At 50.0% G+C, this 26212-nt stretch overlaps 1 protein-coding gene across 1 annotated transcript; it reads right to left on the bottom strand.

Moving 5' to 3' along the window:
* Window positions 1–7046: 7046 nt before the first annotated feature.
* On the bottom strand, window positions 7047–25986 carry LOC122718377 (protein Wnt-6-like). Its single transcript, XM_043943363.1, has 5 exons — window positions 25838–25986; window positions 18205–18425; window positions 8145–8264; window positions 7702–7901; window positions 7047–7571 (listed from the first exon to the last, which is right to left on the bottom strand). The coding sequence occupies exons 1-5, from the start codon at window positions 25984–25986 to the stop codon at window positions 7110–7112; spliced, it is 1152 nt and encodes a 383-aa protein (XP_043799298.1). The 3' UTR covers window positions 7047–7109.
* Window positions 25987–26212: the final 226 nt, after the last annotated feature.

Raw genomic sequence — 26212 nt, 5'->3', positions numbered from 1 at the left:
TCTCATGTTTTTTCGATGGACCGGAAAATAACGTCTGAACGTCCGCCTCGCGAGAAATTCAGGGATCGTGCTCGAGATGATTCAACCGCGTCTCGGGGCTCGTCCCTTCGTCCCTAACTGCTCGCATCCATATCCTTGCGATCGTGGGTGGACGCGCGACATGAGCCAAAAGCCACGGGGACAAGCACGATACACGATGCCGCACCTTGGATTTTCATAACCACCGACCGACCACCGACTTCGGACCGAGAAAAATGATCGGCCGTGAAACGAAAACTCGGTGACACCAACGCGGCGGCGGCGGCATCCGTCTTTCTTTCGTAGCTCGGACGATCGGAAATTCGATCGATGCGCGTGGATGTCCGTGGCTCGAGTACGTGGAACGCGAAAGAGAAACGAGATCGAGATCGTAGGCGCGGCAGGGCATCGGGAATGGCGGAGACTCGGAGGAGGTCCAGCGGACGACGACGGGAGATCGTGAATTACGTTCGAGGTTGGATGGTGGATCGATGGCCGATCGTGCGGATATACGGAGTTGAAACGTCTGATCTGAGATCGACCGTGCGCGATAAAGGAACGATTCTCGCTCCCACCCACGAGACAACGGTAGATCCGTCCACGAAAACGGCTTCATTAGAGGATCCTCTCTTATCCCCCGTATCCCGCTGTCCGAAAACTCTGAGACGTCGCCTCTCGTTACCGCGTCGATCCGCGCCCCCTTGATCGTCGCCGAGTCGATCGACGCGTCTCGCGGAGTCGCGAGATAATCGATCTTTCTCCCAAACGGAAATCGATTCTTTCTCGTCCTCGATACTCCGTCCGTACACTCCGATTTCTGACCCGCGCTTCGTTTCTGATCCAACGGAATAGAAGATCTAGCCATCGATCGCGATTGCGATCATATTTTAGCCTCGGCAAACAAGACGCGATACGAGATCTCTTTCCTCGGTGTACCTGTTTTTTTTTTTCGAAAGGCAGCTCCGAGTAAATAATCTTTCATTTTCCTTTTCCTTTCCGTTATTTCCGTATTTACTTTCTTCTGGGATAAAAGCGATTATCGCGTAAGCGGTTAAGTAAATGAAAACGAAAAGAAAAGAAAAGAAAAGAAAAGAAAAAAAAAGAAATGGAAAAAAAAGAGAAAGGGAAATAGAAGAAGTTTGGAAGAATAATGGAAGACGAGAAGAAGGGTATGTATGCGTAGCGCAAGTCCGCGATGACTCTCTTTATCTCGTGCTCTCATCGTTCCATCGTCGCCCCTTCTTAATTCACAGCCAGCCACGGCCATAATTCGCGTTTTACCTCGCGGTGTTTATGTACTTTTAATAATGCCTGATATCTCGTCGAGGCGCTGCTCGATTCCTCCGGGGACCCCGACCACCCCATTCCGTCCCCTTTCCCCCCGAACCTCGACTCTCGCAGTCTCAAGCTCCCTGCTGTGCGCCCATGCGTGCTTCAACTCGCCCGAGAAACTTTCGACCGATCCTCGAGTTTTCTCGCTCGCTCGCAAGATCTTTGACTCTCTTCCTTCTGTGCCCCCAATTTTTCCAAATTTTCCATTCCGAAATTTCGAAATTATAGAGAAGAAGTGTCGCCGTTTCATCGACTCGATACTTTATTCCTCCTTTATTCCTCCTCGCTTGGCAAACTTTCGAGGGTATTTGCTTCTTCGAAGCGAAAGTAACATTTATATCGTCCAACGCCTCGAATGATATCGATTTTAAAGGGAATACGTTATCACGGATTAAACGTATGGAAAAGTAAAGGAGATCGTGGCAAAATTGTAGCCGGAGCGTGGAGGAAGCGCAATACTTGCCCGGTCGTGGGCCGCTCGTTCCTCCTTCGTCGGGCAGCCGGTCGTCCCAACCTCCCGCTCGTTCTCTCTCGATTTCTGCGGCGCGTTCGCCGTCACCGCCACCCTCCGGCACATGTTAACAGCACTTTAAAGTTTTATTAATAAGGATAAATCAGAGGCGCCCCGCGGATGAAGTTGTCGGTGCCACGGTCCAGCGCGTATAATCTGGCATCGGGAACACAGAGCGGCGCAGGGGCGGGGTGGAGAGGGCCGAGAGGGCCGAGAGGGCTCGGCAACACGTCGCTTTACGACCATTGCCCACAATGTCGTGTGCTCGCAACGCGACCTCACAGAGATATTTATCGTCCCGCTGCCGCTCTGCCTCTGCCCCCTCGTTCAGCTCTTTCTCCTCGGGTGGAGAGCCGCGATTTCCACCGGAATCTCGCTGAATCTCGAGCCGCGACTCCTTCGTGTGCCCTAGAAAACGACACGAGAAGGGGGAAGTGTTTTTCGATGATGATTTCGAGTTACGCGATCGATCGAGGATCGAGAAGATTTCGATTTTCGCTCGGATGATCGGGCAGAGTCGAGTAAATAAGTTTTCGTGAGAAGAAAGGAGGAGGAATAATTATTTTATCATCGTCAGAGTAAATATGCTCAAGCGATGGAGCGCGAACTCGTTCTTATTTTACCTCTTGAACTCGAACAAGCTTCAATTTATCGATTTTAAGCGATCGATTGTAAGCTGAGCAATTTACAGATTGATGACGCGTTTAACTCTTGGAGGCACAAAACTACCCATTATCCGTTAAAAAATTAAAAGCAACATTAAATCTCATATTCCCATCCCATAGTGGAGTTTCTAACTCGTTTGATCGAATTGATCTACGTTTCTCAAACTCGGTTTGAAAATACAAATACTTTTTCGTTCAATATCCTACGACTGTCGTTCAATTATTTAAATCCCATTGGTCCATCAAATAAATAAATAAATAAATAAATAAATAGATTTAAAAAAGTGCAGAAAAAGTAACAGAGTCGAGCGTTTCGGAATAACGAAACGGTAAACGAAGCTGAATTCGTTACGGAGTTCGAAACCCCTCGCTTAGCCTAGAGGCTTCGCTCTCCCAACGCTGAAAGAGCGTTACGCCGATAAAGCGAAATTCCTCCTGCTCTCGTAAAAATTCTTTCGAATAAATTCTCCGATATTATGCGACCGATAATTACGACCACGGCTCTCCCAACTCGAGAGCCGAGGGAAAATTACGAGTTCCCCGCGACGGTAATTCCTTTCCCTCCTCCGGTTCTACGCGGCTATCGCCGAAACGGCTCTTGGCTTAACCGATTTTCCGCGATCCGCTTAAATCCTTGCGCGCGGATCGAATTATAACCGCGCGTCGATCCCGCGCGATAAGGATCGAGGAACGGCGAACGCCTCGCGGCCTGTTGCGCCCCGAGAACCGCGATTTCCCGCTTTCGTTTTAACCACGGAACAGGAGGTGGGAGGAAGAACGCGGAAGAGCGTATCGCGAGGCGAACGCTAAACGCTTCTAAATGCTTCTCGAATCGACGCGAATTAGCGTTCGAGCGCGACCAACGAACGCGCTTCCGAGGTCTGGTGAAAATCGAACGATGCGAGATTAAATTACGGGCGTCGTACGGGAACGAAGAGCGACGAAGGAAGACTTGGAAAGCTTATCCGGGGCGCATTCCGAGCGAGGATCGCTCGTCTCTTCTGCTCGCGTTAGCCCTTTCAGAGAGAGAGAGAGAGAGAGAGAGGGAGAGAAGAAAGAAAAAAGGAACGCGTGGCTAATTACGCAAGACCAGTATACCAGATTGAGGAGGGAGAGAGGGATGCAGGGAAAGAACGGATGAGGAGGTCGAAGAAATTCCAAGAAGCTGGAAGAACCGTAAAGATTTCAACGACCTCCACCTACCTCCGTGGCCACGGTCCTTGGTCCTTGGAGCTGGTCGAAGGAAAGGGCGCGCAAGGTAGACGAGAAATATCTTTTCAAAGAATATCTCGAAGAGGAGGAGGAGGGAGGAAGAAGAGGAGTCGTCGCGGCCGGTGGCCCGCGTCCGGTAGAAACGGTAAACGGTGCACCGGCTTAAAGCCCGTGGAATTATCCTCCTGTAAACACCTACCTAATTAAGATTGGAACATTTTAACGTCCTGCTCGGGGACCCCAATAAACCGCCTAACGTACAGCCAGTTTGTTAGGCGCTTATGGGATCGTTTAATTAATATTGGCGTCGGACCAGCGCGGCCGGCTCGAACGACCGACCACCTCCGGCGCCTCCATGTCTTGCCCCTGTACACTTGCAACTTGCACCGTCTAACGTGTTCCAGCAGGGACCAGCTTCCAGCTTCTTTCCTCTCCCCCCTCATCTTCCTTTATCTTTCCTCCTTTTCCACGCTTCTTTATTTTTCACTCCAGCCTTCCTCCAGCCGAAGTGCAAGCGCGTTTCGCAACCCGCGATGGAAAAAAGTTGAACGTACGCGTGTCTCGAACGAGTTGTGCTCCAACCTTTCGACCGTCCATCCATTCACGATATCCTCGTATCGTCGTTACTTTCCTCCTCGCGGCCGTTGGAACGGAAACGAAGGAACGCGCGAACTGGACGAGAACGGGGCACGAGAAAGAGAAGAGAAGAGAACAAGCAACGGGCACGTTGCCGGCACACGGCACTCGGTTCTGCCTCTCTGGAAGGCGAGCAGGACGATTAATCACGGTCGCGTTTTGCGGTTTTGTCGCGCGTCACGACCCACGTGCGTTCCGCGGACCCCATTGTTCCGCGTCTAATCGTTCCAGGAACGGTGCCGAACGATCGTTCTTCGTGGGAGAGTTGGTTGACTCGCGTGTGCGCCGGTGTCCATTCACTCGCCGCGTCCATCGTGGACGACGCAACCTCTTGGCTCATTTTCTCTTCGTTCCTCTTTTACGCGATTCATTGTCGCGAGAAACTATATCGCGCGCGCTAAATCCAATATCGAACAATGTCGCCGGATCGCGTCATATCCGGATAATAAATAAAAGCGCGAACGCGGTATTCGGGGCAAAGGAACGTGGGTTAAATGGAGCATCGCGTCCGCTCGAGGTAGGCGTCTCTTATCCATCTCCTCGACGGCGATGTATTCATTAAGCCGTAATAACCGCCACGGATCGGCGGATGTCGAGCGAAATTGAATTACCACCGGAAGATCCCGCGAGGAACGGGAGGAGCAAAAATGTGGCGCGTCTCGGAGAAACGAAGAGAATTTAAAGTCCGGGGATACGAGGTTCGGTTGATACGCGGTCGGTAACTCCACGACCAATTTCGAAGGGGGCCATTTTTCCCTCAAAGGGGAACGTGGACGGCAGCTGAAAATTACCCCGGTTGGACCACCCAGTCGGCTCAAAGCAGACCAATCTCTCGGCTATGGGCTAATCGAGTCGAGACGGGCCGGCCGGTGCGGGATGGTGGGGCTAATTGCACCTCACCACCTTCCTACCCTCCAGAGGTCGACCTCTCTATTAAGAGACCTTTACGCGCTCTCCTCTCGCGCGCGCACGCACGCACGTATATATCCTCTCCGACGTGCTCTCCTCTCTGCCGCGTCACGTATTAAATTGAAGGGTGTAAGCGCGATCCTAAATTTTTTACTTAACCCCTGCCAACGAGTTTTCTCCTCGAGGACCCTCGAGGATCCTCTCTCCTCACCAGTATCTGCCTCCATCCACCCCTACGTTTATCCTTCGCCTCGTTTGCGATCATCCACGCTCTTCCTTCCACCCTTTCCTTTTCGAGAAATCGTAAAATCGTATCGTGTCAATTTTGTCAACTCGAAACCTTGAATCGAGTCGTCGATTGCTCGAAGAAGCTGAAGAACAACTCGGACGTTCGAATACGATACGAATAACGTGAACGTTTGTCCTTCGCCGATGGATCTTTTTATCCATCGATAGATACTTTTTTTTTTATTGCGGCCACTCTGTTCCCTCCCCATCTACTTCCCCTCTCCCTTCTTCGTTTCATGAACAGAATCGAGAAATTTGCGTGTACGCGTCAACGTTTTACAACTTGATAGCCTCCTAACCCAATCATCGTAGCTGAATCGGAGAACAGGGATTCGTCGAGCGACGAACGAGCCTAGAGTCGAATCGTATCGAATCCTACTCTCGTACAATAAGACGGACGCGTTAATTTTCACGTTCCACGAACGGACACGATCCATCGAAGGATGGGGCGAGAGTTGTTGTCAAAGTGGAAAAAAGATTTCTTCTCACGAGGTTTATGGCTTCCGCTATCGCCGAAACGTGGCGAGCGTGTCGCGATACGGCGCGAGCCTTCTTCCCCGGCTTTATGGTTATGCGAAATTCCTCTCTCTCCCGTGTGGTCGTAAAACTATTTTATAGGAGATGTAGACACCGGTTGTTTATTGCTTGCACGACCTCTCCCGTGTACAAGGTCGAATTACAGCTAAAAGCCTGTGTTCTACACGACGCGATAATATACGAGGCCTCCTAACGTCTCGCCGATTTCCTCTCCGTCTTTGCCGTCCACCGTTTCACATCCTCCGATCACGCGCTCCAACTTTTTTTATATCACGATTCCTTTTGTTTCTAGTTCTCTCGTACGGATTGCTGGAGACGCTCGACTTACCTTGAAGAAAAAAAGAAAAGAAAGAAAGAAAAGAAAGAAAGAAAGAAAGAAAAGAGAAAAAGCTTCGATCCCCTTTGATCCCTCGTTGCGCTTCTCCTCTTTAAGAAGCAACGATCCACGACGATTGAGACGATCGAACGATCGATTATTCGAAGATCGTGCGATTGTGGTGCACGGTTGTGGGAGAGTAACTAACGAGAATTCGGCCGGGGATACACGTTTTTTTTTTATTCGCATTTCACGCTGCACAATATAAACTTTCGTCCATTCAGTCTTATTTACAGAAAACGCGGAGAACGCAAGCGCAAGATGGGGAGGGGGAGGGAGTGGGTGGGTGGGGGAGAAATTGAGAGACGAGAGATAAGGGACGGAGAGATGATAAAGAGGCGGTGCGACGACAAAAGGTCGACGCAACAAGCGAGAAAAGCGACGATCGTTTCGCTTGCCGCGAGCGAGTAAAGCGCGAAACGCTCGAAACGAAGAAATTAAGAGATACTTGGAAAGCTTGGAACGAAACGAAACGAAACGAAACGAAACGAAACGAAACGTGTTTCAAACGATCGAACGCGTTTCACTAATCGAGCATCCAAACTACATTCGACAGCGCGACGCGTATATTACAAGTGTCTATGTAATTATTATTATGTAATAAGTAGAGAAAATTCGATTCGATTTAACGGCACGTGTTGATGGTTTTCTTGACCAGACAAGTGTTGCAAGTGACCTCGCAACACCACCGGAATCTACATTCGCAACTGATCTTCTCCTTGACGACCCTCGTGTCGTATCCCCTGCCGCAACAGAGGAGCTCGCATCCATCCACTCCCTGACTGGTGGAGTTGCATCGACGTCCCTGCGTACCCAGCGAGCCCGTTTTTCTGTTCGGCTTGCAGAAGTCGGGCGAGTCCTCGCTGTAAATCAGATCGAATCTGTCCGGCGGCTTGATGGTCGGCCCCTCGGTGATGAAGCTGTGCCCGTCGTTGCTCGGTATCACCTTGGCCGCGCCGTCGAACGACTCTTTCAGCCTGTTCCCCACGTCCCGGAACGGTGGCATTTTCCGCCAACAGGTTCGAACCGTGCACGATCCGGAGAGACCGTGACACTTGCATTCCGTGCTCATAAACTCCCTGATGGCCTGTCGGTGGTATATGGACAGACAAGAAGAAGAAGAAACGAAAGTAGTAATAGTAATAGTAGTAGTAGTAGTAGTAGTAGGCCAAGTTGGTCGAATCTCGAAGGGAGAGAAAGGGAGGAAAGTTGCGTACCAAACGACCGGCGTTATTGTTGTGCAGTTTGACCAGAGTCTTGATGTCGCTGCGTTTTCGATAAGGAGCGTCCATGAAGTCTCGCGACTTCTTGAAGCCGAATTTCACGTTGTCGCCGCAACCTCCCCACTCCCAGTCACCCTCGGTCGGCAAACTCTTCTCCATTTCGACGGTGCGGCTCAATTTGGCGAGCTTATTACCTGTGCAATTTGTGTCATTCGCGAGAAAATCCAAAAATTGTCATTGCTCGAAATGATGGGAAAATAAATAGAAGAAGAGAGGAGAGAACAAATAACGCGTTTGAAATGAATTGGCAATACTAGAGAAAAAGTTTAAGTTAGCTTGAGGCGACAATTATTGGCTAAGGAATAGATTTAGAGATCCGAGTAGATTGAGATCGATAACAGATTTCTCAAAAGAATATATCGAAAAGCGAATATTACCTTTGGACGTCATCTTGTCGCAAGAGCATTCGACGAGATGTCCCATAGTGCAGGCTCTGGTGACCGCGTATGTTACCCCGGCCGCGGTGATGGCGTTCACGAAACCCGTCTCCCTGGTATCTGCAAGTATCGGATCGATTTCGAAATCGATTAGACGTCTCTCGTCCTTTATCTCTCCGACCCTGAGAAAATATCTATTCTCTCGCCGGATTATCGTCCAAGTCGAGGAATGAAATCGGATTACGTTGAACAGGGTAATTGCAAAGGGAAGATAAGTCGATTAATCGAATATCCATCCGCTGAATAGGCGGAAACGGAATTTAATATAATTTAATATAAAGAAGAAGAAGAAGAAGAAAAAGAAAAAGAAGACTCCGTCTGGAAATCCTGGTCAGAGTTTGGAAAGAAAGAAGCGGAAGAATTTCACGGAGTTGCAGCGTGCAAAAGTTGTTCGCGACAGGGTCGACATTTCGAAGTGGTGGACGATCGTCGAAAGGCTCTGAAAAAGACTGTTGGGGGAGAATTTCGGTGGCGTGTGTATTCGGTTTCACCTGTCACGTCTCCACTCCATCATTAAGCGGACAATGCACGCCGGAGTTCCACCCCTTTTCAAAACGGCAGATCACCACCGCCTCCGTCCAACGGTTCCCTGTCACCCATTGTCTCTCACCTGTCCGAGCATCCGGGTTTTGCAAATCCCTCCTCTTCCCGACCACTTTTTTATTTCCGCGTATCCAGAACCCCACCCCTCCCTCCCTCCTTTCTCTCTCTCGCCGTTCTCTTCTCCTCTCTTAAGTTTCCACGATCCAGCTCCTTTCTCGCGCGAGAACCGATAGAATCTCGCGATTCCGCGTGGCCCGTTAACGGATTAACTTATAATCGGAAGGCGGAATGCGGGGCCAATTACCGATTCCTTTGGAGGCGCGGGCGCGGTATCGGCTCGCTCTCCGTCAAAGTATCGGGAGCGCGCGTATCTATGGGGAATCGGTGGAGTCGGGGCATTCGATCGAATCGAACGGTGCACTGGAAGCGTTTCCACGCCGCGAGGCAATTATCCTTTTCGAACGTTTAAGCGAAAACCAGTCGCGAATACTAATGCCGCGCGGCACGAAATCTCGGAGGACATCGCGAGGAAGAAAACGCGAGAGGAAACGCGGCGATGGAAAGGGTGGAACTGTGGGGAGAGGGGGAAAGCGAGGGAGAAAGAAAAGGGAAGGAACGGTGGCGGTGTGCGGTGGCTGTTGGGTCTGCGCGCGAGGCTGGGAAGAAGGGGGTTATACGCGTTAAGCTCGGTTCGCCGTGGTTCCCATGGATTCCAGCCGGGTATCTTCGCCGCGGATCGACACGCGGACGGATGAACGGACGGACGGACGGACGGAACGAGAGGCAACCTGCCACCGCCCGCGTATCTTCCGATGCATCGCCTCACCTTTCAGTGCGTATTTAAACGATACGATAGTTTTATACGAGCGATCTGATATCGAGGTTGGAGAGCGAAAGGCCCTCTGCCTCGCTTCTTGCCTCCGAGCTTGTATTCCCTCACCGTGTTCCGCGTCTCCGCTACCTGCCTTTTGCCTCCAGTCCGCTCGATCTCGATCCCTCTCTTTCTCTCTCTCTCTCTCCTCTCTCCTCTTTCCTTCGCTCTTCCGCCTCCTTCCTTTGCGATCCCTCGTTCGAGATCAGATTTTACGCAACGGGATCGTGCTCGAATCTTGTCTCCACTTCCGGATCCATTTTCTTCTCGTTTTCGGAAGAATCTCTACGTAATATTTTCGAGCCTGGATCGCGAACGAATCGGAAAGGATTCGATATTCGTGCAAAGATGGAGCGAGCGTTCGTGGCGGAGAGAAGGTAGAGGAGCATGGAGGGCTGGGAATGTTGGAGGCGAAGAGGAGCAAGCAGGTAATATAAATCACTTGGAATCAATTAGACACGAGGGATCGCGAGCCGATGATCTTGCAGTGCCGTGCTGCCAGGTGCACGGAGCGCCCATCGTCTCGGGTCGCCCCGACGGCTCAGCCAATTATCAGCATTCCGGGGCATTATCCTCGGAGCGAGACTTACGCCGTGTTTAATTGCGAGTGGTCGTCGTCGTTTTCTTCTTCTTCTCCTCCTCCTCCTCCTCCTCCTCTTCTCTTCCTCCTCTTTCTCCTTCTTCTTATATTCTCCTCCTCTCCGACTCCCCTTATTCTTGCGTCACTTCTGATTTTCGCGTTTACTCGCGAAGCATTTCGCCTCGTCAGAGAACACCGTTCGATCCAGCTTTTTCGAAGAAGAGCTTTAGAAAGAGGAACGAAGAAGAAGAGACAGACGTGGTCCGTGTGAATCTGGACGTTTGACGGTCTGTCGCCGTCGTTATCGTCGTCGTATCGTGATTCGTAGTCGCGTTCGGGTCAATGGTGATCCGTTTGCCGAGCGTCGATTATATAAGGGTGACGAGGACTCATCGGGTGATATGTATTTATACGACGAGGCTGCGGTGTCCTTTTTTGCGACACCGATCGTTTAACGGGACATTCGTAATTCTTATCCACGGATCACGATGAAACGCATTCAACCGACTCTCGTATCGACGCGTTCCCCATAAACGGATGACGTATCGAAGTTACGACGTACTCGGCGAAACGTCTCGAAACGCCGGCTATATAACCGATATAACCGACGACGGATACGCGAGCTAAAAAGTATCGGTGGAAGGAACGATTTGTTGGCGCTATCAAAACGGAGGAGGAGAGGGGTTGATCGATTGGACGGTGGTGGCGGGTTCCGAGCGAGAAGCTGAATCGTGGTTGAAACGCGACAAATCTCCGGCAATCTCGGTCGGTGATTAATCGATTCGATGGATTATGCAAGTGTGTAATTCGCGACGGTTCGCAGCCATTGTAGGAATTATGTCGCGGACGCGAGGGATCGACGCGGGAAGATAGGATCGATCGGTCTCGCCGAGTGATTTGTTTCGCCGGGTCGCGATTTATCGCGTTGGATGCGCCGATCCGCGCGCAATAGATCGGCCCCGTCTCTCGCGTCCAATCGCTTATGCGCATACGCGGATACGGCGTGTGTTTTGAATCGAATCGAGTCGCTGTCGAGACCGGATGCCGCGTTTACCCCCGCGTTTCAACGGGTTTCGCTCTAATTGCGGATGATGCTGCTGCGATTACGGGGAGGGGGGGGGGAGGGGGGAGCGTGCGCGACGAGATGGAGAAACTCTGGGGAGGGAGGGAGAGAAAAGGTAGACAAGGAGAGACAAGGGAGAAGATAAATCACCGGGATGCGTCCCGTAAATAAAGAGAGGAATATCGAATGAGAAAAGAGGCACGGCGTTTAGTTAACCCCCGTGTATACCAGATCGTACCAGAGAAACCTTTCCAATAAATACACGGGGAACGGACGCATGAATGCCGGCAAAAATCGCCCAATGACCAATTGCGGCAACGACCACTCGCCTTTTCCCGAGATTCCGTGGAATTTTTGAGCCGCGCATCGTATCACCGCTGGATTCTCTTCTCTCGCAGGAATTTCTCTCCTCTCCTGTCTCTCTCTCTCTCTCTCTCTCTCTCTCTCTCTCTCTCTCTCGCTCCTTTCCTCGCTCGACACCAGTCGTCGCCCCGCGCGCAGTCCAAGCAGCCTCTTCCCTCCGAGATACCGCGGTAATTACGGCGAATCTCTATCTATCCGTCTCTCTCTCTTTCTCCCTCCTCCCTTCCCTCCTCCTTCTCCGTCTCTTTCTCGATCGCGACCGAGGATATAGATCGTAGCGGCGTTTCTTGGATCGTCGAGGATCGAAGGAAAATTGGCGGAGGAAAAGCGAAAAGATGGACGTTTCGAGGGAAGAAATGGAGAAATGGGAGGGGGAGGGGGGAAGAACGAAGAGAGAAGGAAGCCAAGAGGGGGTATGGAAGTTCTCGTTTTCTTCTTCTTCCTTCGGTGTTCTCCCTTCGCCAACGTAAAATCGACCGAGCATTCAAATGTCACCGGCGAACGGGCAGAGTCTAACAGAATAACAGATCTGTCCCGGTGTTCCGATCTCCTTTTCCTTCCCTTCGCCTTCTCTCTCTCTTCCTCGCCTCCTTTCACCCTTTCTCCGGCTACCGATCCAAGTTAAAGCCCACGGTAGCCGAGATACAATAAACGTACGGGACATTAAACTGTTTGCTATTGTCAACCCTTTGTGGGAAATACCGGCCTCGCGTCTTCTCCTCTTCTCCTTCGAGAGGAGTACAGTCCCCTGGGAAAGTTGGATCGATCCGTTATTGGTCTCGCGAATCGATCGTGTCGCGTGTACCTTCTCTTGGAAAAGGGAAGAGAATTTGATTCGTTGGGCAATTGGACAAGAGCAACGAAGAGATATAAGAGATAATAGAACGAAAGCGAGTAATGAAAAAAAATAGGTGATGGAATAATCTTTTTTATTATCTCGAGTGGCGAAGAAGAAGGCGGATCGGTATGTGCCGCTGGTGAAACTGGTGAACGCGGACAATGGGGAAGCGTCAAGAATGAGAAAAGAGTGGACGATGACGGGGAGAAAGAGTGCTGTTCCGGCTGTCAGTAGACACCCAGAGGCGTTACTTTAGTTACGGGCAATTTGGTTCGTAGGAACGGGTACTTGGCCGCGCTTGGAAGCGAGAAAAATTAGGGTTTTCCCTATTCAACTCGAAGACACGCTTCTCTCGTAATCGACGCTCATGGCTCGTGTATTGTCGTTTCCTACGGCGAGGGTATGCGGCCACCACCTCTCTGTTGGAGAGTCATGGATAAATCGTAAAAATGTTCTTCCTCGGACCCACCGCAGACCCACCTCGTTTCCCTCTCCGCACCGTGTCGATCCCGGATCCCGTGCAATTGGTCGAACAATGAAAGAAATAACGACTAAATTCGAGGAGAAACGTCGTCTATCCAGGTCAACGGGAAAAGTGAATTTATTCGAGCGAGAATACGTAAGGAATATACGATGCAACGTACAATTATTCCTTCTTAATGTTTGTAAATGTTTGCTTTCATCTTAAATTCGCACAAAGACGAGATAAAGACAAAGCGAGCAAGGATATATTACAGATTGGTAGCAAATTCCGCTAATCGGTTCTGTGGTAACAAAGTATTGCATAGGTTTGAAAAGTGAATGTAACCTACAAAGTCTGACAGGAAATGGTTGTGTCTGGCGCGAGGATTGCGAGGATCGTTAAAGATTTTATGCAAAAAAAAAAAAAAAAAAAGTAAAAAAGAAATCGAAAATTATTCTTCCACGTAGTAATAAACTGGCTTACCTACTAAAAAGATAAAAAAAAATGAATAGTGGAAAATGATACGTTCCGGATACGGAATCCGAACAACGAATGTCTAGATTCAACGATCGGAGAGAAAATTTTGTTTCTCCGTATAGTAGCTCTCGCGAAATAAAAATGTCAACTTTCTCAAACTGCGCGAAGCGTTTCTAAACGAGCGAGGCGGAGGAATGGAGGAAAACCGATGTTAATAAACGAGCAACTCGAACGGTAAGCAACGACGTGTGTGGCAGTGTGTGTAGAGACGATGGTAAATTGACGAATATCGAAAATGGTAAAGGTGAGAGGCGCGATGCGGTGTGCGTCCTCTGCGAACCGCATTAGTTAGCACCGAGTTCGCGAGGCGACAAAACACTTAGCGCCATGGCGCTAAATCGCTTTTAGCTCGCTCATTATCGTCCCGTCCCGTTTCGTTTCGTTTCGTTTTGTTTCGTTTCGTTTCGTTTCATCTTGTCTCCGTGTCGTGTCACAAACCTTTCCTCGGGGTCTTTTCTCGAGCTAGAGAAAGGAGGTAGAGGCCGAAGAGAGCGTGTTGTTCGCGAAACGATTTGACTTGGTTACAGCTAGGCTAGGCTAGGCTAGGCTAGGCTAGGCTAGGCTAGGAGGGAGACGAATGACGCGAGAAAGGTAGATACGACGAGACTAACACACCTGGGGACCACCCGTCTTGGTCGACCGGCCGTCTTATTAAACGGGAACCATTTTCTTTATTTCCATCGGGAGAAGGTTGATACTTTGAATGTCCTCCTCCTCCTCGTTGGTTCGATCAAGAGGGGGGGAGGGAGAAATTCTCGCGATGGCTTATTCGCGAACAGGTTATTCGGATAATCGTTTACTTATCGCATCGATGAATCGACGAGTTTGAGTTCACCTTCGCAAACGATTCCGACAAGAATCTCTCCGTGTTATTCGGACGAATCGAAATAGAACACGGTAATTATCGTGGACGAAACATTGCGAAAACGAGGATCGAGAGGAATAATCGCGAAACGTGGCTCGAGTTTATTAACGCGCCAAGGTGAGCTTCCTCGTTAGAGCCGAGAAACATCGACGAAAAGAATGTTTCCGAGGCAATCGGAATATACAAACATTCCTGTGCGTGTACCGTACGTGTATCGGAGTCGCGGGGAGCACGAAAAGAGAAGAAAAGATTCGCGATTTCTGTGAAAATTTTCCGTTATAACCGTGCTATTAATTCAAACGGGTATTAATCCTAATTGATAAGAGAATTTCTCGAGAAATCGGTCGTTTACCCGTTTCGAAGCAACTCTTCGACGAGATCTCCGACGAGGATGGAATAAAATCGCCCCGTAACCGACTCCGCCTCCCCGATTCTTCGGGGAGAAAGAAATAGCAATTTGTTGATCCGAGGAGGCAGGTTTCCCTCGTAGGCTGGGTAATACCTGGTGAACGGAATCCTGGTGAACGAAGAAAACCACTCTCTTAATTTGGTCTCGGGACGGACCAAGGGGCGCATGGTATCGAGACGGAGGAATCGTAGGGCCGCGGATACCGAAACGAACGAATGCATCGCAATAAATTCCTTCCTCCTTTCCTTTCCCCTGGTAGCTCTTTCCACGGGTTTTTGACGCCCGTGTTCTTCTTATCGCGACACGCGGCACCCCTCAATTAAGAGGTGCTGCTCGTCCACCAATGTTCTACCAGTCTAACCTCGGATCTTTTCTCAACTTGGACCACACAGCGGGAGCTACCTGCGAGTCTAACCTATCGGCCAGATCGCGCCCATAAAAATTAAACGTCGCCAGATAAATAAACGTCAATCGAGAATTAAGATAGGCGCCGCCGGTAGCGTGCCTTCCACCTCGCCTTTCCTCTCTCTACGCTCGCCCGTTAGGAATTTTTCCTTGCTTCTCTGATCCACGGAAAGAGGGAGGAGGGATCGACGAATAACCGATACGTTCCCACCAATGTTTTTTCTTTCTTTCTTTCTTTTTTCTTTTCTTCCATTTTTTTCGTCCGTTATCGCCTTCGATTCACCCCTCGGTTTCCATCTTGACCTCCAATTACGATCCTTTCTCTCTCTCTCTCTCTCTCTCTCTCTCTCTCTCTCTCTCTCTCTCTCTCTCTCTCTTTGTTTCTCTTTCTCTCTTTGGATGCGATTCAATCGCGAGAGAAAAGTCGAGCAAACATCACCTTACTTACGCTCCTTAACTCGATGAAAAATTCTAGCGGATGAAATTTCGAAAAAAATCACTCTCGAATCTTTTACCTGCCATTGATTCCCGTTCCTTCGTTTGCCAATCTATTGCCGCTTCGCGATAACATTTGTACGAATGAAAATACGATCTTATCTCGCTATTCTGTAATAATACGAGGATCATCGTTATATATCCGTATAGGAAGATATACAGTCGAGAATAGATTGGAAAAAAAGTCGTATATATCTCTGACCACGGACTTCCCAGGGCGAGCTGTCCTCGCCCGGGGTCGCAGATAAATGACCACGTCGAGGATTGTCACCGAAACGACCGGTTAACACATCGCCGCCTCTGTCATCGATCCGCATCCTCCAATAATGCACCCAGGGGTTTGCCGCGTACCTGCAGTTTCGACCTTTCCCCCGTCCCGTTTCGCTCCCGTTTCTCTCCCGTACGTTCTCGGTCGATCCTCTCGAAAACGGTCGGAGAAAAACGGGAGCGGCTACCGGCCGGCTTGTAATCCGTGTCGACTGCGACCACCGGCCACCCGTAATTACAACGTTTCGTGAACGCGGCGCGATTACACGAATCTCGCGTAAAGAAATTTGGACCGCGGTGAAAGCACGGCCGATCGTTCGACCGGGTTAATTTTACGATTTCTCGGGAAAGCATAATGCAATCGGACTTTGTCGTCTTTACGACGCTGTATCGTCTTTTACGGGATACGGGGGAAGCTCGTAAGTGCCAGGTGAAACGCAAATTAGATGCTGTTCCCCTGCCTGCTCCGAGCCTCCCCTACCTAACGACCACGACGGTAGTTCCACCGATATTAACCTGCCTCGACGCGTCTCCGTGTGCGGCATCGAAACTCGATTCAGCGAATTCCATTTCGTGGCAAGAACATCGCGGCCAGCAAATATCGCCCCGTGAGAGTTAATTAACCCGTTGCCCGCTCACCCGTTCCGAGCGTCTCGAGCCCGAGCGAGAATCGTATCCCTGCATAAAATCCGATATATATATATATATCGGCAATCTTAGAGGGAGCGAACACCGATTGTCAGCCATCGCCGACAGTGTCGGATATAATTCGATCATCGATCGTTCGGCTATTCCATTCGTAGCTATGGGGCTTGCTCGACGAATCGCATCGAGAGGCAACCGCCAGGAATCACGATCGATACGATCGATCGTGTATAATCTTTCGATGGAGAGAGGAGAGATAGGGAGAGGACGAGAAAGAAAAAAGGACGAGGAAAGAAGACACGCGGTCCTCGAGGACGGTCCTCTCCCTAGAAATGAAGCCTTTAATTAAGGGAACATATTGCCACTAATATCCGACGAACAGTGTCAATCTGTCAGGCTACCAAAAGGTACCGATCTGATAGCGAGGGCTAGAGAGCAGTTCGGCCTATTGGACACGCTGTCTTCGATTTAGTTGTCGTGCTCGATCACCCGAAATTAATACATCGGACGGGTAACTAAGCGAGCCACGCGGACAGGTTCGCTCTCCTCCTCCTCCTCCTCCTCCTCCTCCTCCTCCTCCCGTCTCCTCTCGAATGCGCACGCTAACTCAACCGCGTGAGAATTTTTCTACGGACACGGGGGGGATCCTCGATCGACCCTGCCCGCCCCGTTCAATTTGTTCCATTTACCTCGGCAACCGTTCACGCGCTCTATCTTCATGGTTGTCTAAATGCCACGGAATCCTGATGATCGTCCTCCACAAATTCTTTCCCTCGCCGATCGCGTATCTCGATGATAACGGCTGAGAAGAAGTTCCACGAAACGAATTGTTCATTTATGAAATTCGAGTATGAAATCAAATGCGGCTTTTGAAAACTTGAATTGCTTTCTTATAAAATTCCAAAACTTTGCGTATTATTATATATTATCTTTTCTCCGTTCAAGATAAAATAATCGATCGTTCGATCGATTCATTGAGTTTAACGTATTTAACCGAAATTATTGTGTAAAATAGCTCGTAAATTAGCTCTAACCGAGATCGCGTTGTTTCACGCACAGTTTCGCGTTAACTCGAGTTTTTTTTAATTCGTGTAAAGCAGTAACTCTGTAATAAAGTATCATTATTAATATTATTAATATTATTATTATTATTATTAAATTGAAATCTGTTTACAAAACGGAAGTCGAAGAAGAAGAAGAAGAAGAAGAAGAAGAAGAAGAAATTACCGAGGAACGTTTATATCTTCACGGATTTTCGAGGAGCAACATAAACGTTTATCGTGACAATTTTGACGTGTGCGTAAATAATTTATTTGATTAATGGAACGAGGAGTTACGCAACCGTCTCGACAAAAACCGCTCGTCCAGACGGCTTTCCCTCGGTCGAGATAGCCTCATCGAGGTTAATTTGAAAGTAATGGCGCGTGTTCTCGACGGTAAACTCGAGTAATCGAGCATCGACAGTCTCGTCCTGGATAGAGCGATTGACGTTATATACCTCCCTTGGGTACCGATTTAATTTGAAAACATTTCATTAAATACCACGAAAGCGAACAAGTAACGTGCGAGTTACTTAAATTTAAATTCGAAACATTGCTTCTTAATTGAATTTAAGAAAGAGGCAAAGACTTTCGAAATTCGAATTCCGCCACTTACCGCGCAACAAGATCTTCCTGAGGGATCTCCTGATTGTGGTACAATTCCATCTGCGATTTCGAAATTGGTACTGACATTCTTTGGTCCCGACCTGTACCCCTCTCGCGATCTCCTTCAGCAGCGAAGGCTCTTTGCGACAGATGTCCGCCATCTTGCCCCTCAACCTCCTAGTCTTCTTGCAGATAAGCATCGGATCCATCACCACCTGATTTCCAACGGTCCTGCAAATCAAAGGGTCGAATCGATCAAGATCGATGAAGAAAAAGCGACAACAACAATGATAATTAATAATAATATAAAGCAAGATTCAAGATTTTATTTTCTCTTCGAAAAAAAATCGTCGTACCTGTGTCGAGAAGGACAAGTCGATCGTAAAGTACCAAAAGTACCAAAAGGGGGAAGGAGGGGGAGTACAAACGCGGAAAGTCAAACGCACCGAGGCCATTACGATAATTAAATCTCCATTGTGTACGCATCGTGGCAAGTTGTATACCAGAGACGGGACACGGTCTACGGGGACGAGTAAAGAACAAGCCAGAAACGGAGAGAGGACGAAGAGACAGAGAAAGAGAGAGAGAGAGAGAGAGAGAGAGAGGGGCAAAAAGAAAAGGTGAATCGAGGAGAATCACGGACAGTGGGAACCCGCGACTTCTCTCCTTCGGGAGCGGGAAGAAGAGTAGCGAGAGGGAGAAACGAAGATGGAGGCAAGATTGAGGGGAGGGAGGGGACTGGACGTAAAAAAATTGAGGAAAGAAGAGCGAAGAGGGGAAACGGGAATAGAAGAAGGAAGAATACGAAGGTAGAAAACGATCGCCTCGAGAGAGGATGCGAAGGGTGGAAAGGAGCGGAGAGTCCGAACGACCTTCGTTACGAAACGTTAATTAAGATCATTAGTTCTGCGTCGGTAGGATGCCGGGGCGCGTACACGACGGCCTCTCGGGAATGCAACGACCTTAATGGCAATAATTCCGTTAAGGACGGTTGCTCGCGCCCGTGTAAGTACGTCGGTGGTGCATCGATGCCTCCCCCCCGCTTTTCGTTCCGCGCGGATCGGGAGGAGAAAAGGGACGAGGTGGTGGTGAAGGAAACGGTCGGGCGAAGGAAACGGTCGTGCACCGGTGACATCGTCATTTGGGCTTTGGATTCCAGACCTCGGACGGCCGACTGTAACACCGGGGGGGACAAGAACGTTGGACGCGCGGGGAACAAGAATTCTCGAGAAACTCGCGAACAGCGGAGAGATCGAAATGCGCTCGCTCGGGGAAGAGAGGGATCGCCGGTAGGGAGCCGGTTGCGATCTCCCCCTCGATCTTCCCCTCGAGAAAAAAAGCTAAACGCTGCTCTCGTTCCCGAGCAAAATATGGCGCATGTTGCGTCTCGCGGGACGATCGGGCCCGTTGGCGGGGAACAAACCGAGCAAGAACTTCATTCGCCTCCTCGATATTCTTATTCCTGTCCGCTCGATACGCCATAACGGAACGCGCCACCACCTTCCCCTCCCCGACGTCACCCCGGAACCGGATACGTCACTCGGGGGAAGGAGGAGGGGGGGAGCGACCGCCGCGACGTGAAATGCGTCGTCGCAACGTTCTTAGCGTAATTGTGGTGGCCGCCTGATTTTTCGAACGAATTCTTCTTCTTTTTCTTCTTATCGGGGAGAGGAAGGCGGGATTGGACTACGTTTCCCGGAATTGGCGCCGTCGTCACGCGATTTCCCGCGTGATCCGCGGCGAATGCACACAAAAGAGGGCCGCGCGCGCACTCGGATAATGGACGCTCGGCAGATAGATATAAACGGCCGAGTTTTCCGGGAAGGCGAAAGTTATGACACAACTTTCCGTGACGACGAGCATTCGTCAAACGTCTTATCGTTGCGCTGACAAACGAGAAAAGGAACACCAACCTCTCTTACTCGCCTTTCTAAAAATAGCTCGACATCACTCGCGAGAAGAATATAACTTGTTCGCCTTCGAAACGAAAGGCGAAACGTTGGCATTTGTCGGAGAATCGCAAATGTTCCTAATCAGCCGGTAACGCGAGGAACGCGGTCGATCTTTCTCGTGACTTTCTCTTCGCACGATAGAAACATCGGTTATCGATTTGGCGAATCTTTTCTTCCTCGATGATTGATCGGGTCTCGATGATAGGATCGGGTGGTGGGAGAAGGAGAGAGATAGAGAGAGAGAGAGAGGGAGGGAGGGAAAGAGAGATAGAGAGATGGAATCCCCGCTGCGTGACACTGTTCTGACATTTACAGTTCAAAGGATCGCAGGCAAAGAATATTTGCGCTACTTCGTTAACGACCGCGCAGCTAACCTCCCAAAGTCAAATAAACTGGAAGATCGCGGTCTGTCGATACATCTTTTCCCTGTTGCGCGAATAACGTTACGACGTTATTAATGCAAACACATCGGGTCGTTTGACGAGGCGGGTATCGGTTCGTTTTCGCCGTGCTCCGGCTATTAATATCGCATATGCTCTTGCTTCTTGGTTGGTTTAGAGGAATTGGCGTGGTCAAGAACCAGAGTGGCGAGCGTTTCCGCGTAATTTATTTTCGCTATGATCGATGATCGGCTCGAGGATGATCGAGACTCGAGAGGTGGAAAGATAAGGAGGAATCGCGGCCCTCGATGGAGCAAGAGGAGCGAGGGGACAGGATAGGACAAGACAGGGGAGGGGAGGTGGAAAGGATCCGCGCGAGGATCGTAGAGCCAAGAGGAGGGAAGGGATCGTCCTCGTGTACGCGGAGGCAAGAAAAGAAACGGAGGATGGACACGTCGTCGTCGTCGTCGTCCTCGTCCTCGTCCTCGTCCTCGTCTTCGTCCTCGTCCTCGTCGTCGTCGCGAACGAAAAGCGTGGAGAGGCCGGTTAGGGCGGTCGACTTATTTATTGCCTCATTAGACGCACTCACTTTGCTCGAAGGCAGCTCCACGCTGTCTGCTCGGATAGACAGTGACGAGAGAGCAACGTTGCTCCGGCCTCGCTCTCGGCCACGTCCTCTCCGATGTTCGTTCGCGGTCGATTCGTGAGAGTCGGAAAGGGAGAGGACGATATACTCTCGATAGAGAGTATCAGAAAAAGAGAACGGGCCCGTCCTCCGGTTGCCGAAAGGAGTCCGAAGGAGAAGAAGGAACGGAACGAGGTACCCCACGAACGGAGGTAGGAGGAGAAGCAGCAGAAGAAGAACGATCGTTGGGTCCACCGGTGAATTCTTCGAATATCTCTCACCGTCCGAACGAGACCCTCGAGGATAGGAAGAAAACACGACGGAAGTTGGCAACTTCGCCTTCGAGGACATCGAGAGAGAGAGAGAGAGAGTAGGATAATCCGATCGTTTCCCCTCCCCTCAACTGTAAACCATCGATCACCCCCAAACCATCTGTCCTCGTGTCCTCGAGGGAGGAAATAAAGGGAAGCGAAAGATCTATCCGAGATACAGGGAGAGATAAATGAAATAAAAAGTATTTATAGCGAACGGAAGTGGAAAGTCACAACAGCTCTTGTCGGGTGGATATGCGCGCTTAATCTAAATCATTTTCTTATTGCTCGACGACACGAGCGAAGGCACGAGACACGGCCGCGGCGGTGGAATAGAAAGAGGGAGAGCAAGAGCGAGCGAAGACACCGCTCCTATCCCATCCTTGGTGGAGGAAACTGGTGGATCGAAACCAGCGCTCTAGCTTCTCGTTCCAATTTCGAGCCAATCGGATTCCATACGAATCACAGGTGGTGACTAAGAATAGAAGTGTCTGGAAACATGATCGGGATTAATGATAGCCGGAAAATAGCCGGGTATCGAAGGAAAAGGAGAAAATGGAGAGTCGCGAATCGCGCGCGTGTGAAGGAAAGGGAACGAATTCAACTCGAAGAAAGGGGGGTCGAAGAATGCCCGAACAAATTGATGGCAAGGGTTGAAACCGAGTCTAGGTCGCGTTTCGATCGTTTCTCTCAAGAACCTCGTGGAATTCGTGGCGCTCTTCTTTCTCGAACTCCTTTCGATCGAAGAGACGTCTCGATGCGTACGCGCAATCGCGCATGAATTCTTCAAAAGAAAAGCGTACGTAACGAATTATTCGTGGCACGCGATTTAATGAAACCCGATCGAATCTGTGCGAAGACTGTAATAAAATTAGAGTAAGATTGGATAACACGGGGGAGGGGGGAGGGTCTTAAAATTCCATACATAACGGCTACGTGGCGCGCACGCCATCGAGAAACAATTTCGAATTCTTCTGGCGGAGCGTCTAGCGTCGGGAAACGCGACTACGCCCCCGTCCTAAACATTCCACGAAAATCGATTCCGTGCTTTTGCTCGTACGGGACACGCGTTCCACTCGCGTTAACTACTCGGGGGAGAGAGAGGGGGAGGGGGAAGGGGACGGCTTGCCCCTATAACTTTTATCGTCTGCCACGTACACCCGTCCGTGAAGAGCAACCGCTTTAGACTAATCGCTCGTTACGTCGTCTGAACGCGCGTCCGCCATTAGCCAAGCAAAACGAAACGCTTCGCGACGCCACGAATCCGATAAATCTCCGACAATTCGAATGATCTCACGGATCCATGCGGCGCGGCCTTCGAAAAGAAAGAGGAGAGGCGCGTTGGAGCGCGATTGTGACACGTACGTGTTTAGCGTAATTAATTTGCAATGCAGAAAATGGAAAAGGACGAGAGAGAGGAATCGCCGCGCCGTTAACACTCAGGAGGCAGGAGAAAATTACGATTTTACGATTCGTCCTTTCTCCACGCGTTTACGCGAGAATTGTCATCGTAAACTGTCGGAATGTGGCGTAATTACAGAACGACCGAACCCAATCGTCTCTCTACGACTATGATCATTGTTAAACGATCATTTGTGTAGTGAATTCCTTTTTCTTTTCTTTCTTTCTTCTTTTTTTTTTTTTTTTTTTTCTGAACGCGATTATCCGCGCACGAAGAAAATTTATCGGACACGGTTAAGGATCAATCATCGATAAGTGGTCTTTTCTACCGACGGTTCTCTCTTTTTTTTTTTTTCCCTCCTACGATTGTATCCATCATTTGCTTATGGACACTTGTGCATTATAATTTTACACTCTCGCTTATTTAACGCGAGAGAAGAAAATACAGCGGTACGCGAAGGAATTGGAAGGAGTGAAAAACGTCGAATAGGAGTGAGAAAGAAAAATAACGCGTGCGTTCGATTGAAAGAATAATTTCAAGAATCGACGAGGAAAAGTGAAATGTCAGTTTGATGAAATTATGTCAGTTTCGAAACTTGTATTCTTACGTACACGAACGAGAATCGCTTGAAAGAGATGGTATTTCTTTGAAACATCGAAATTATTAAATCAATTTTTAAATAATAAATTATTCGCGGAACACGGGCTATTAAATGTGAGATTCCTAGGTGTCCGCGGACCAGCTTTAAGAATCGCTACTGCACACCCATCGCACTAGACAAAGAACGTATCATTTGTTTTCAGTACGCGTATGTTTCAGTGTCCTCCCCAGAATCTCGGTAATGTTGTTCGTTAGGCGATAAATCAGGGCCGGACAAAATTATTTCTGTCGTACAAGTTGGGGGATCGCGATGTCGCGCTCGAGGAAGTTGAGAACTAAATTTATCGTTTCGCTTTCCTACGAAACTGACCCTGGACAAACCACGACCGCGTATATCTATCGAATAATCCCCTCCTCTCGTTTCTTCGTCCTGTCGAAATGGCGGATCAAGGATCGGCTCGCGATTGTGTAAACGGATACGGGGGGGGGAGGGGGGGAGGAGGCGTGCGGGCCATTCGTTGGGAACGAATTTTCCGTGTTTACGATCATCCCCCTGCGCTTCCACCCCCTCTTCCCTCCCCTCTTCCCTTCTCCTTCTCCCCCTCCTTCCCCCGAGCGAAACGAAAAGATCGAGCTTTTACGGCCGCAAATAGACAAACCGGCGCAAGAGGGTACACTAATCCTCGGCGAAACTTGGAGAGAAGCGTCCGCGACGAAAATAAGCATTACGAGCGGAGGCTGACCGAAATACGGCCGGTATCGGGAGCAAACATCCACTTTGAACCGCGGTTTACGACTCCGGCCGCTTGTAGTTGCAGCGAGCCAAGAAGGAAAGCGTATACGCCGCCGCCGCCGTTAACGCGATTCGGCAGGTTGCGACGCGCTTGTGTTGCATCGTGGAACACGATGCAGGCATCCTTGTCGAGGTTTGGGGGCGGGGGAGAGGGAGGGAGGGAGACAGATGGTGGAGTATCGGTTGGCCAGGGCCCGATAAAAGCCGTGTATACGCGGACCTCGCGTCACACGCGTGCCTCTTATGATTATGAGATTGTAGCACCACGCGGGAAAGAAAGAGAGAGGCCAGGTAAGATAGAGTGCATCGGGTGGGAGTATCGGGTTGTCCAACCAGCGAGAAGGTAGCCGTGGACTGCCCACCGCGGCTCATTGGCCGACTTTGCGACCCGACCGAACGCTATCGTATTATCGGCAGCTGCTCGTTACGATACCGCGTCGTCGATCGCCGATCTTTGAACACCTTTTTCTACCTGCCCGTTCGTTCGCGAACGCTCGCTTCGATTGTTCGGACGGAAGAAAGTAAGGACGCGAGGATTCTGGTTGGCAATGATTAGCCAGCCGTATATACGTACACGCACGCATATAGGTACACATATACACACGCATAAAGAGGAAGGTCGTCGGTTTCGTTAACGGTCTAGGTCAGGCGACGATCAATTAGCGAGCGCGGCACGCTTCCCACCTAGGCTAGAGAGAGAATTAAACGAGCGAACCGTGTCATGTGAACGATACACGGCCCAATTAAATGGAACGGTGCTCGACGGTGACGGCGATACCGCGGCGCGAGCGCAAGTTTCGAGAGCGCAAGGACGCGGAATGAGCGGAATGGACGAGAGGAGAAACGTTTAAGAATGCTGGAGCCGAATCTCTACTATCTAAGAGGGGAACGGGTCCCTCGATTTTTCTGTTTCTGAGACGACGACGACGACGACGACGACGAGAACGACGACGACGGGTCGCGGTCTGGCCCCAGAGACGAAGAGGGATCGCGCGCGCAGAGAGAAGGAGGCGAGGGGCTGCTGCCGACTTACAAATTATACGCGCTCAACGAGATTTACGGGTGACGCTTCGAGCGAGACCATTGTCCATCCTCGCTCGTTTCTTTACCTCTTTACTCCTCGACTCGGTCGTCTTTGTCCACCTTTGGATCCCGCTGCTCCGCGTGTCTCTCCGCGCTACCGTGAAACGCGGCGTGGAACCGAGAGGGAGAGTGCTCTCGAGAAGCGAAGGCGAGAGTGAGCGAGGGAAACGGTGGAACGGTGAATAGTATTCCTCGCGACAAAATCGAGGAATCTCGATCGAGAATCCGGTTCCGATCGAGTAATCGGCCCTCGATTCGAACGAACCAACGAACCAACGAACGAAAGGGAGAGCGAAAACGCGTAGATGGACGAAACGCTTCCTTTTCGCCCGTGCAATGCCGCGAGATGCCAGCGGAGAGCGTCTCGACGAGAGGGAGAAAAGGAAGAAAAAGGAGGGGAGGGAGAAAAGTTGGAAACGCCCGTGACTCCGCGAACACATTCCTCGGAACCTACTTAAATACCTGTTAAATACCTGTCGTCGAAACAAACCACGAACCTTCTAATGTATTTATCAAACACTCCGTCGTGTGGACGTCGTGGACAGGTAAGAGAGCAAGGTGCGACGGTACAGTGTCGACTGCGCGCAGAAATCCCTTTTAAATCGTTGACAAATATTTGCTCGACCTTAGAAGAGACCACCACCATTCGCCACCTTCGCCACGGTAACTATACACCTTCGAATTTCAAAGCGAGCAAGCCTAATCTTTTCCGTATCTCTCTTATCGTGGTCCCCTTTTCAACAAAAAAAAAAAAAAAAGGGAGAAAATTTCCCAGACTTCTCTTGAAGAAACTCTTGACGTCGGTCATTTCGGGGAACGCGAAATTGGAAATGGAAATGGGAAGGGTCGAGCGAGCGTATACAACGGCGCGT

This window comes from Apis laboriosa, unplaced genomic scaffold, assembly GCF_014066325.1.
Source record: "Apis laboriosa isolate Shangri-la unplaced genomic scaffold, ASM1406632v1 scaffold62_cov152, whole genome shotgun sequence".
Classification (NCBI taxonomy): domain Eukaryota; kingdom Metazoa; phylum Arthropoda; class Insecta; order Hymenoptera; family Apidae; genus Apis; species Apis laboriosa.
The sequence above is the reverse complement of the archived record's forward strand: the minus strand, read 5'-3'. Positions and strand labels throughout refer to the sequence as shown.